The following is a 12973-nucleotide window of genomic DNA, read 5'->3' on the forward strand; positions in this document are numbered from 1 at the left end:
CTGCCTGCAGCTGAAACAGATTCATACAATACAAGGGCTTTCAGGAAAAAAAGTGCTGTCCTCATTTAGCAGTCAAGCACCAGCACGCTCCGCTGGCAGATCACCCATCTGCCATGGCATCCGCCTGCCCTCCCGCCCCCTCTCTCCATGCTCTGTGTGGATGTCTTCCCAGTCTCGGGCACGCTGGCTGGTGGGAAGCCCTATGCTTCCCCACAGGCAAAGCTCCCCCTTGGGGACCTGCACACAGGCCCCCTGAATCATTGTTGCTTTCAAGCTGGCCTCCTCAACAGTCTGAATCCTGCAAGAGGGATGCAACCAGAACCAACAGCAAAGAGCAGAAGCCGTTGACTCTGGACCAAGACCTGCCCTCTCCCCCTTTCTCATCTGGTCCCATGGCATAGCCCAGCATCCCAAAGAGGCTACTGTTCTCCTTTCATATTGCACCATCACCATTTTCTCCCAAGCTGATACCCTGGCAATCCACCCAGGCCCTGAAATGGTTCTCAATTCCCATTTCACAGAGTTGGAGAAGTGCTCGCAGGATGTACCACAACAGCCATTGCTTGCTATGAGTGACAGGCTTAAGATCATACAAAGAAACACCTGTGGTTTTTTGCTTCTCGCCCAGAAAAGGAATCATGATGCAACAAGGGGTTCTTGATGGGAAGTTACCTTTTGGGGATGAGTGGGTGGGAGAGACCTAATAGCTGAGGGAGTCAGACTGGACCACCAGCTGACTACCAGGGTGCTTAAGTTGTATGTCAGGAATGGGGCACCAGTTGCCCTCCAATTAATTTTGGACTCCAACTCCCATCAGCCGCAGCCAACATGGTCAATGGTCAGGGACTATGGGAGTTGGGAGTCCAGCATCCTGTTCCCCATCTCTGATATGTTTAGACGAGACATCCCTCCTGTGAGCAAGGAAGGCCTCCTCTTGAATCAGGAACGGAGACACCTGTGGCACACCAGATGTTGTCAGACTCCAACTCCCATTGGCCCCAACCAGTATGACCAATGGTCAAGGAGAATGGGTGTTGTTGTCTAGCTGTTCCTGGAGGAATGCAGGATCCCCATCCCTGATCCATGGAAAGGTCCAGATTATGGGCAGGCAGTGGCCCCCATCCTTACCATCTTGTCAGAGTGAGGGGTTGGCTCGGTGGCTGCCATGTCATAGTAGGGGGGTTGTGGTGGCAACTTCTGGATCTCTTCCTCTGGCTCCTTCATGTTGTCCAAGTGCACTACCTGTGGTTGGTGGAGTGAGTAAAATTCAAGAGAGCAGATTAGCAACTCTTCACAAATATTATCAGTAGACCACCCGTATTATTTGCCTATTAGAATTATCTTCTTTCCCTCTCTCTCCAACTCCCTTTCCTCCTTAATTCTATTTCATTCCACCCCTTTTCTTTTCTTTGCCAAATTTGCAGATTGAATTAGAGTATCCCTTGAAGGAACTATGGAAATGGCTACCTCACCACATCCTACCTCACCATCCTACCTCATCACATCCATCCTATCAAATGGACTCCCCACCAAAAGGCTTCCCCAGATAGGCTGGGCAGAGCAACTCTGACCAGTGGCTGGAGAAACCATGCTTCGTTCTGCTTCAGGTGAGGATGGTCAGCAACGGGGGAAGGTACCTGGATATCCTCTGCTGTTAGGTGGCTTTTCATCTCCTGCTTCCGCTTGGGAGGTGGGGGAGCAGGTTTGTGGGAGGGGGGAAGGTCAATCCTGCAGGAAGAGAAAATGTCAGCCATAGACACAATGCAGGGCACAGGAACATCCCAGAAAGCCTATTTTGTGAGGTTCCAGCCTTCATCTTACGGACGCGGGTGGCACTGTGGGTTAAACCAAAGAGCCTAGGACTTGCCGATCAGGAGGTTGGCGGTTTGAATCCCCACGACGGGGTGAGCTCCTGTTGCTCGGTCCCTGCTCCTGCCAACCTAGCAGTTTGAAAGCATGTCAAAATGCAAGTAGATAAATAGGTACTGCTCCGGCGGAAAGGTAAACGGCATTTCTGTGTGCTGCTCTGGTTCACCAGAAGTGGCTTAGTCATGCTGGCCACATGACCTGGAAGCTGTACGCCGGCTCCCTTGGCCAATAAAGCAAGATGGGTGCCGCAACCCCAGAGTCGGTCATGACTGGACCTAATGGTCAGGGGTCCCTTTACCTTTACCTAGCCTTCATCTTATAGCAGAGTCACTAATGTGGTGCTTTTGGGTGCCAGTGTGCTCACTGATACCTCCTATGATGCTCGTGAAAGGTCTCTGTAAATATCCTTGCAGAAATCTACCATCTTCTCCTCTCCTGCTGAGTTCTTTGTTTGCATTGGATCAGCCTCTCCCAAATTGAATACACACCCTTAGACATGCCCATATTTCACTGGATGCCAGGACTGGATCTCTCCCACTTCAGTTCTCAACAGAGGAGCAAAGAGCTTCTCTCAAGGAGTGAGCACGGTGGTGGCTGATGTAGGTTTCCCCCACTTACAATATTATTAAGCAATCCCAGAGTCTCCACAATGAAACTGGCTCCACGTACAGAGTGAGTCAAGGCTGATGTGCCTTTGGTGCATAACTGGCATACAGGAATGGGCTCAAGTGGGGAGTGAGATGCATTTACAAAAATGGACAGGCCATGCATTGTCCTGGCACAATAACATTTTCCCTAGAAACCCTATTCATCTCCAGGGATGCTTTGAGAAGCTGCAGGCAAGGCAGAGGAGAGAGGGAGGTATGTTCAAATGCCCTCTGAAGAAAGAATATTTTCTTTACCAGTACTAAGAAAATGGTCCCGTTAAAAGGGGAAGCAATGAGATGAAGGCTTGCAAGCCCAGGACAGGGACTTGCTAAAGCTATTTGCCTCTTAGAGTTGAAATTAAATGGGCAGAAAGGGTGGTCCAGAGAGGGCAAAAGTGAACCCTCTACATTAGATTTCCATTGGATGTATCTGATCTCATTGCATCCCATTGATGGGGGCCTCAGATTGCTCTTGAGCTGTGTCATGGAAGATCAGCACCACGGACAGCTCTTTCCTACTATTAGAGGTGCATAACATGGTTCCTCAATCCAGGGAATGCCCATGCAATAGCATCTTCCACAATTGGTGCCCTATCCTTTTATTGGCCCATGCAATCTCAAAGTTGATCCTCCTCCTTCTCCTTCTTGGGAGAACAGCTATGGGGTTGTGGTGGGCGTGTGGTACTCACAGATCATTGTCGGTGTCAGAGCGGCCCTTTTGCTGTCGCCTGTAGACAATGAAGACAGTCACAGCCACGCTGATAATGAGGGCAGCAGCAGCAACGACGCCCAGGATTCCAAAAATGCCTCCTGGTATCCCTCGGGGCAATGGCTTATCTGTAATGAATAGGAAAAAGTAGTCTTAGGCACTAAGATCATATAAGCAGCATTCTATCATTTCTCATTTGCAGAACTGTTCCAAGCCTGCAAAAAAACCAAATGTGGAGTATTACCCTTACATCAGCTCTGCATGGTAGGCCCTTATCACACCATTTACTCCCTTGATGGGCAACAAAGGGAAGGGTTGCAGCTCACTGGCAGAGCATCAGTTCTGCAAGCAGAAGATCCCCCCCATCCAATCCCTGGTATCTCCAGGTAGCTCTGGGAACATCCCCTGCCTGAAACCCTGAAGAGCTGCTGCCGGTCAGTGCAGGTAGTACTAAGCTGGATGGTGTGGCTCGATATAAGGCAGCTTTGTCTGCTCCTATGACTCTTGTCTGATTGAATTTTAATTCTCATAGCAAAGTTGACTTCGATTAAATGGTATATAAATGCTGTGAGACATGTGAACAAATAAATTTTAAAAAGGGGGAGCAATATCTACGGGAGTGTTAATACTCCGAGCCCTTGATTCCTATGCTCAGGTTGTATATATGCATAAATAAAGCCATATATCATAAAGATACCATCTGAGCTTCATTCCAAGGAATTTAAACCTAGGTAAGTGCAGGAACCTCTGGAGGCTCTCCCTGCTTAGAGATTGGCATGGTATGTAACACACACACACACACACACACACACTGAATATTTTTAGGACCCACCTTATTTCTGTGATCGAAAGTTGTTTTGAATTGTTTTAAATATTGTATTTGAATTGTTGTAGCCTGCCCCGGGACCTTAAAGTGGAGGGTGGGTAAACAACAACAACACATGTTCTAAATAAATAAGTGATAAATAAATAAGAGCGCAAAGTGGCTTGGAATGGGTGGAGGCAGAAGTGCCAACCCATTGTTTCACCCTGTGCAAATTGCACCCCTCTCCCTACCTCTTTGCAGCAGAAAATCAGTATTGGCTGTGAGTCTCAGCCCAATACGCAACCTAGAAACTGACCCATATTGAGTCAGTTTATACCTGCTCAGGAAAGGTGCTTCTTTAGCTGGTTCCCCAGCAAGCAGATGTGCACCCCCCCCACACACAAATACCGCCTCTACCTTCCTGTGATCCCACCAGTTGTACATCTTCATCTCGCCAGGCTGTCATCTTTCCCGTGTTTGCTTGTCTTTGTTGAGTTGTTTTATTCTCCTGGCCCTGATATACTCTCACGTCTTTTTTAAAAAATAAAGCTGCCTGCCGGGTGATAAATGGATCCTGCTGGGCCTCCATCATGCAGCGACAGGTTCCTTCTGAGCTGCAGCCGTTGCTGGTCTGTTGGGGAAATGCCTTGATGATGAGGAACAGTGGGCAGTGCCTTCTGTAGAAGGCGATTCGATGGTGTTGGGAGGGACACAGGACCAAAAACCCAGGACCCGCTGGTTCCGGGTTAGACTCCCATTCTTAGGCCAGTTTGCATGTGGATGTTCAGCAGCTGACGATGGCACCCTCAGGTGTAGCCTTTCATGTGTGAATGAGCCAAACGCAGCTAGAACTTTAGTGCCATCTCCCCTCCCCACTTTTATTTCAGCAGATCCTGTTCACCCATTCAGGCCAGCTCCACACAGACAACAGAATGAGGTGGTACATTGGAAATGGCACATTTTCATACTGGAAGTGGAGGTGGGTTATATTTTATGAGGAGGGAAGGAGGGAGGGGGAAAGGATAGGGAGGAAAGAGGAAAGGATAGGGAAAAGAAAAAGAAGAAAGGAAGGGATAGAGAAGGATGGAATTAGAAAACTCTGCCATCTAAGACTTTGGGAGACCAGAGTTCAAGTCCTCAGTTGGCCATGAAACTCATTGGGTAGTCTTGGGTCAGCCACTACCTCTCAGCCTAACCAACCTCAGGTGATTGTGGGGATTAAAGGAGGAAGTAGAGAACCATATAAACCACTTTGAGCTCCTTTCAGAAATAGGTGGATTGGGACATAAACTCAATAAATAAGTGAAATGCATAAATAAATGCAATAAATAGATCTGGCAAGGAAAAATGTTCTAGCCCAACCTTTCCTGTGCTTTCCTACTTTTCTACATTCAGAGAGTCTAAGCTTTACTTGTACAGGGGACATTCCATATTCCCTCTCTCTCCTCTCTCTCTCTCTCTCTCTCTCTCTCTCTCTCTCTCTCTCTCTCTCTCTCTCTCTCTCTCACACACACACACACACACACACACACACGACTGTCTAACATGTTGGACTCAACTTCATTTTGCTTTATGCTTACAGCAGGTGTGAGGAACCTGTGGCCCTCCTGATGTTGCTGAACTACAACTCCCATCAGCCCTAGCAAGCACAGTCAGTAACTAGGGATGATGGGAGTTGTAGTTCAGAAACATTTGGAGGGACAAAGCTTCCCCACACCTGGAACAGAGCAAGCCTTGGCTGTAAATAATCCATGGTGTGTGTTGATAACCACAGAGAGAGAGAGAGATTGCAGTGAGTGACATTCACTGTCCTCAAGCTTATAGTGAAGACATGAAAATGAAAACGACAAAACGAAAAGAGAGGAGGAGGAAGGAGGAAAATGGCAAACTCAATCACTCATCTTAAGTAACAGAGTTCTTGTAACAACCAGCTTAAGATTTCAAGGAGAGGAGCAGAGAAATGTTGTTGGTTTCTCAGCTGAGACCATGGAGAGGCCTTGTTTCCCTTCCCTCCCTCCCTCCCTCCCTCCCTCTCTCTCTCTCTCTCTCTCTCTCTCTCTCTCTCTCTCTCTCTCTCTCTCTCTCTCTCTCTCTCTCTGTTATAGCCAGGTGACAATTGTTGGGTTATTTTCCACTGCCTCTGTCTTCCTTTCATTTTAAAATTTCCATTTCTCATTTCATTTCATTTCATTTCATTGTACTGTATTGTTTATCAGATGGCTTGTTTTAGCCGTTTTATATTCCTGTGTGCATCTTTGATAGTTGCATTGGTTCTAGTCTGGACTGGAAAAGCAGAAAAGAAGCAGTGTGGAAGCAGGTTTCAACTGAGCGTTAGGAAAACCTTCCTAATGGCAAGAGCTGTTTGGAAGTGGGACAGATCTGCCCTGGTGGTAGTTGAGCCGACACCTGTCATAGGTGCCACCACCACATCGTGCATTGCAGAGCCATTTTGCATTCATTGGTGGGTTCGGCCAGATGATTTCTGGCTTACTCCTTCCCACTCTATGATTAAAAAAATCTTATTATAAGGAACTCCATAAATAAATATGAAAACAAAGGTGCAAAATCCAGCACCCTTCAAGTAATTTTTGGGGTGCTGCTGAAATTCTGGAGCAGCCCAAATTCCAGGAGCCTTTCTACCTAAACCGAAGTCACATTTGTATTTCCAATTGTTATTTGCTTATTTTTGGCATTTAAATGCTGCTTAATCATTGTTGTTGTTGTTTAGTCGTTTAGTGGTGTCTGACTCTTCGTGACCCCATGGATCAGAGCATGCCAGGCCCTCCTGTCTTCCACTGCCTCCCACAGTTTGGTCAAACGCATGCTGGTAGCTTCGAGAACACTGTCCAACCATCTTGTCCTCTGTTGTCCCCTTCTCCTTGTGCCCTCCATCTTTCCCAATATCAGGGTCTTTTCCAGGGAGTCTTCTCTTCTCATGAGGTGGCCTCTGTATTGGAGCCTCAGCTTCACAATCTGTCCTTCCAGTGAGCACTCAGGGCTGATTTCCTTCAGATTGGATAGGTTTGATCTTCTTGCAGTCTATGGGACTCTCAGCCTTCTTTGTGGTCCAGCTCTCAGTTCCATACATCACTACTGGGAAAACCATAGCTTTAACTATACAGACCTTTGTTGGCAAAGTGATGTCTCTGCTTTTTAGGATGCTGTCTAGCATCCTAATATGCTAATGTTAATCATTAGCATATATTGAACTGAGTACATAAATAAAAACCACACCAAGTCAAATAAACAAACAAACAACAACAGCCCTCAATTAAACTGAGCCCATGACCTAGGACCCTCGTACCTACGGGACCGCCTCTCCCGGTATGCCCCACAGAGGACCTTAAGGTCCATAAATAGCAACACCCTAGAGGTCCCGGGCCCTAAGGAAGTTAGATTAGCCTCAACCAAAGCCAGGGCTTTTTCAACACTGGCTCCGGCCTGGTGGAATGCTCTGTCTCATGAGACCAGGGCCCTGCAGGATCTGATTTCTTTCTGCAGGGCCTGTAATACAAAGTTGTTCCACCTGGCCTTTGGCTTGGAGTCAATTTGATTCCCTCCCCTTCTTTCTTTTACCTTTCTCCTCCTGTGATGAGGCTGCATTTTAATGTTTTAATGTTGTATTTTAATCCTGTTTTTAAGTTGTATTCATTCAACTTGTTTTTATTATTGCTTGTTAGCCGCCCTGAGCCCGGCCTTGGCTGGGGAGGGCGGGGTATAAATTATTATTATTATTATTATTCTTATTCTTATTCTTATTCTTATTCTTATTCTTATTCTTATTCTTATTCTTATTATCTAAAAATGCCTGGTGGAGCAAGAAAGTCGTTGTTCAGCAAAGAGGATGCCTGTACAATCTTAGCCCGGAGCCTTGGACCCAGAACATGGAATGCACAGCTTCTAGTCGCTAGGAGCTCTGCGTCTGAGCCAAGTAGGGGCACCAGTAGTGACTCCCCCAAAATCTCAGTGGCTGGGCTATGATATAAGGGACTAAGCAGTGCTTCTTTGCAATGTCAGATACAAAGATGACCTCAGCCTTTGCATAGTGGCATTCAGAATCCCTCTTATCCTGTCCTGTCCAAAAAGATTTGACACAGTGCTGAACATCTTTCTTCCTTGCAGATCGTTTGAGAGAGCTCACCCCTGTAAAATCAGCCAGTAAAGACTCAGTGAAAAGGGAACAGACGTCTCAGCCAGCGCCCTCCCCCCCATGGAGCTGGAAGGCCCCAATCCAAGTTAGGTGGGGGGGGGATACAGAGACTGGGGTTGACCTCAGAGTGTGAAAATGACCTTCACATTCAAAGGCAGGGAATTTGTGGGGTGGGGGTGGAACCAGGGTGGGTGGGGAGGCTGCGTTGGGTGGGGGGCAGCTTGATGGGAAAGGGCTTTGAAACATATGATAAAAGGATTTAATTTGCTCTACCTTCCAAGCTAATTAAAGTTGAAAACCAGCTAATTGGTACTTTGTACTTCCAGCTCCAGTGGTGATGAAAGGGAAAGATAATTGCAGGAGAGGAGGGGGAAAATTAAAATGGGGGGGGGGGAGAGGGCAAAATGATCTGATCACCTGCAAATAATGGAAGGGTGAGGGAGGAGAATAGAATATGTAGCTTGTAACAAAGCACATCCAAGCCTGATGTCTTAAGGGGTGTGTGTGTGTGTGTGTGTGTGTGGAGAAACGCTACAGAGATTATCCTCCTCCTAACATCTGCTGACATAAAACAGGCATGTGAGCGTTACATTATGTGAAACAGAATTTTGTGACACGCCAGTGTGAGCAAGCCAAAGAAGCGAGCTGTTTTCATGAGGTCTGACAGCGCGGCCCATCAAACGGGTTCTTTCCTGCCTTCCGTGAAGGAAGCAAACCTTCACAATCAAGTCGAAAGGTCCCCGTGCTAGATTTTGCCGTCGTAAATGCGGCAGCCTTGTTCCCACTTGTGACCGTTGTGTGGATGAAGACATTTTTGGAAGTGCTGCCAAAAATTCTATTCCACTCCTAAAGGTACAGGAGCTGTATTGTCCTAATGGCAGCCGATTGCTGGAATACATCATCCCTGATGGTTGTCTCCACTGGCTGGTCCTGATGAGAGCTGGAGTTCAGCAGCATCACATGTGCCACAGGTTCCCCTTCCCAGTCTCTGGTCCCTGTGCCAACAATATCACTGTAGGTATTATTAGGAGGCAGCATACAAATGAAGGGATACAGTGACAAAATTTCTGTTAAAACAAACCACTTCCACAGCAGTTCGTTGTAAATTATTTGGGGAGAAACTCTTGTTGAGTAAGAACACAAGAGCCTGCTGGAACAGACCAATGGCCCATCCAGTCAAGTATCCTGTTCTCCCAGTGGCTGACCAGATGCCTGTGGGAAGTCCTCAAGCAGGACTTGAGTACAGAAGCCCTTTCCTTTTCTGAGGTTTCCAGTAACTGATATTCAGAAGCATTACTGCCTCCAACTAATTGAGCAATGGACTCCCTTAGTTTATACCCAGAACCAGGTACCAATCTATCAACTTCATTCATACACACACACACACACACACACACACACACACACACACACACATTATTAAATTTTCTGTTTTACAATTTAAAATAATCCTTTTACATCCTTAAGATATCAGTGACTTCCCTTCTTCTCTTTCCATGGTTCATTTTACATATGATAAATCCCTGCATATTTTACAGAAGCTATACCATTCAGTATTCCATTACTGCATCCATCAAAACTTGTTTACGCAGTTGAATTTATCTTAATGCTGCCAGCGTTTTCAGCTGTACACAATTATTTCCCATATATCCAATAAACGTTTTCCAATCTTCTTTAAACATATGTTCTTCTTGTTCTCTTATTCTAGATGTTAGGCCTGCGAGTTGTGCATATTCTGTCAACTCAAGTTGCCATTCTTCTTTAGTTGGGACCTCGCTCGTTTTCAAATTTTTGGGCTAGCGAAACACAGGCTGCAGTAGTGGCATACATAAATAACCTTTCTTTTGACACCTGGGAATTTCAGTCTGAATTATCCACAACAGAAGGGACTCTGGTCTATGGACTTCTTGGTCATGTGGCTCTTAGAAGTGTGGCAAGGGGAGAAAATCTCCTTTCCGCATCTCTTTGCATACCTTTAGGGCACACCTGCCTTCCTCTCCTCTCCCCCTGTGTCCTACACCCAGCCTTCTCTGCCCTCCATTAAACTGCATGAGCCTGGGTGTCACCAAGATGAATTGGAGCTGCTGGCAGTTATCGTAGTGCAAGGCCGATCTTCTCCCTTCTCCTTCCCCCTCCCGTCCCCGTCCTCTACCTCCCCTGGCTGTGTGTCACTCTCTTTCTCTCCTAAACTACATTATCCCGTAAATAATATTTCTGCTTCGAGACAGCTCACTTAACTGCCAGGCCTAAGCAGACAGCCGGAGTGATGCGATATGATCCCTTTGACTACATTAGAGATTGTGGCAGGGAAGGAGATGGCAACAAACTGGGGGAGTGGGTGGGGGAACGATAGCTTTGGCTGGGGGGATTTTTCCCTGTGATGGATCGGCCCCTAATGGCCCTCCTGATAGCAGGTAGCAAGGGGAGGGGGATGCCATCAGCTCCCCTGGAAAGGCTGTAAATCTAATCAGGCACTTTGATTGGAAAGGTCTTGACGGAAGGGGAATGGGATACAGAAATCAATGTGAACTTTTGCTGCAAGCCGGAGTGAGGGATGCGTGTTGGCAAAAGTGGAGAGAGGAACACATGGATGAGAAGGAAGTTGGAGAGGTGAGGAGGAGAAGGAAAGATTAGGGTTGCCATATTTCCAAAAGTGAAAACCCAGGCACAAACGTTGTTGAGCTTTTTTTTTTAGTTTTACCCAAAGTTGTTGGGCTTCCCCCCCAAAAAAAATCTCAAAAAGAAGACGTTTTAAAGCTTTTTAAAAAAGAAATTCACCTAAATCTACACTTTCGATATGAATTGCCATATGTCCAGATTTTCCCAGATATATCAGCGATTTCCGCCCAGACACTGTTTCCAATAGCTGAATCCCGGCTTGTCTGGGAAATTCCAGATGTATGGCAGCCCTGCCTTAGATGGCTGCTTGGACACAAACAGTAAAGCAAGTTCCTGTTTTAATATCTTGAACCTGCCTTTCCAAAATTCTCTACGCACCATACAATACAGCATTAGGGATGGAGAGTTTGTGGTCCACCAACTGCTGTTGAACTTCAGCTCGCATCATGCCTGACCCCGGCTGTGCTGGTTTGGGCCAATGGGAGTTGGAGTCCAGCAACATCTAGGGGAGCACAGATTCCACAACCCTGTTGGAGCAGGTCAGCCTTTTTGTCTCTCTTTCCTAAGGTTGTCTACTCTGACAGGCAGGTCTGTTTCCCAAACCTTTCCTAACTGGAAATGTCAAGGATCTAAATGATCATGCCTCACCACTGGCCATGCTGGTTGGAGCTGATGGGAGTTGGAGTCCAACAATGTCTCGATGGTGGTGGGTTCCCCATCCCATAAACAACAACAACAACAACAACAACAATTTATTATTTATACCCCGCCCATCTGGCTGGGTTTCCCCAGCCACTCTGGGTGGCTTCCAACAAAACACTAAAATACAATAATCTATTAAACCTTAAAAGCTTCCCTAAACAGGGCTGCCTTCAGATGTCTTCTAAAAGTTCGGTAGTTATTTTTCTCTTTGGCATCTGGTGGGAGGGCATTCCACAGGGTGGGTGCCACTACCGAGAAAGCCCTCTGCCTGGTTCCCTGTAACTTGGCTTCTCGAAGTGAGGGAACCACCAGAAGGCCCTCAGCACTGGACCTCAGTGTCCAGGCAGAATGATGGAGGTGGAGACGCTCCTTCAGGTATACTGGACCGAGGCCGTTTAGGGCTTTAAAGGTCAGCACCAACACTTTGAATTGTGCTCGGAAACAGACTGGGAGCCAGTGCAGGTCTTTCGAGACTGGTGTTATATGGTCTCATCGGCAGCTCCCAGTCACCAGTCTAGCTGCCACATTCTGGATTAGTTGTAGTTTCCGGGTCACCTTCAAAGGTAGCCCCACATAGAGCGCATTGCAGTAGTCCAAGCGAGAGATAACTAGAGCATGCACCACTCTGGCGAGACAGTCCGCGGGCAGGTAGGGTCTCAGCCTGCGTACCAGATGGAGCTGATAAACAGCTGCCCTGGACACAGAATTGACCTGTGCCTCCATGGAAAGCTGTGAGTCCAGAATGACTCCCAGGCTGCACACCTGGTCCTTCAGGGGCACAGTTACCCCATTCAGGACCAGGGAGTCCACACCCGCCCATCTCCTGTCCACCCAAAACAGTACTTCTGTCTTGTCAGGATTCAACCTCAATCTGTTAGCCGCCATCCATCCTCCAACCGCCTCCAGACACTCACACAGGACCTTCATCGCCTTCACTGGTTCCGATTTGAAAGAGAGGTAGAGTTGTGCAAATGGCTCTTTTACCTCCCTGGGTTCAATGTTCAAACCAGGGGGTGAGGGGAGATGGGTGGGTGTCACCCTTAGCATGCTTGGGTGTTTTGTTTTTGAAGCACATGCATATTTCCAAATATACAGGTAAAGCAGATGGGAAGCAAGTCAACAGGGACACAGGAAGTCAAAACCATAGCTCAAAAGCAGCAGCAAAAAACAAAACAAAACAAAAACCATCCACATCCTTTCACAGTTCCTGTCACCCCCCCTCCGACTGCTCCTTAACAATCTATTTAGCCAAACTAGAGTCGCTTCAGAGGAGAATAACAGAGATGGCCAAAGGTGTGGTACACAAGTCCTCTGAGTAAAGATAAAGGGGGTAAAGGACTCCTGGATGGTAAAGTCCAGTCAAAGGTGACTATGGGGTTGTGGTGCTCATCTCGCTTTCAGGCCGAGGAAGCCGGCATTTGTCCACAGGCAGCTTTCTGGGTCATGTGGCCATCATGACTAAACTGCTTCTG

At 47.2% G+C, this 12973-nt stretch overlaps 1 protein-coding gene across 5 annotated transcripts in view; it reads right to left on the minus strand.

Moving 5' to 3' along the window:
- Positions 1 to 12973, minus strand: part of NECTIN1 (nectin cell adhesion molecule 1) — a 195629-nt gene that overhangs the window by 23704 nt on the left and 158952 nt on the right. For all 5 annotated transcript variants that reach the window (XM_081889900.1, XM_081889897.1, XM_081889898.1 and 2 more), the window contains 3 exons: positions 3206 to 3353; positions 1638 to 1728; positions 1129 to 1242 (listed from right to left, as the gene is read on the minus strand). In XM_081889900.1, coding sequence (XP_081746026.1) covers positions 1129 to 1242; positions 1638 to 1728; positions 3206 to 3353 — 353 coding nt within the window. The remainder of the gene's footprint in view (positions 1 to 1128; positions 1243 to 1637; positions 1729 to 3205; positions 3354 to 12973) is intronic.

This window comes from Podarcis melisellensis, assembly GCF_964234715.1.
Source record: "Podarcis melisellensis genome assembly, chromosome: 15".
Classification (NCBI taxonomy): Eukaryota; Metazoa; Chordata; class Lepidosauria; order Squamata; family Lacertidae; genus Podarcis; species Podarcis melisellensis.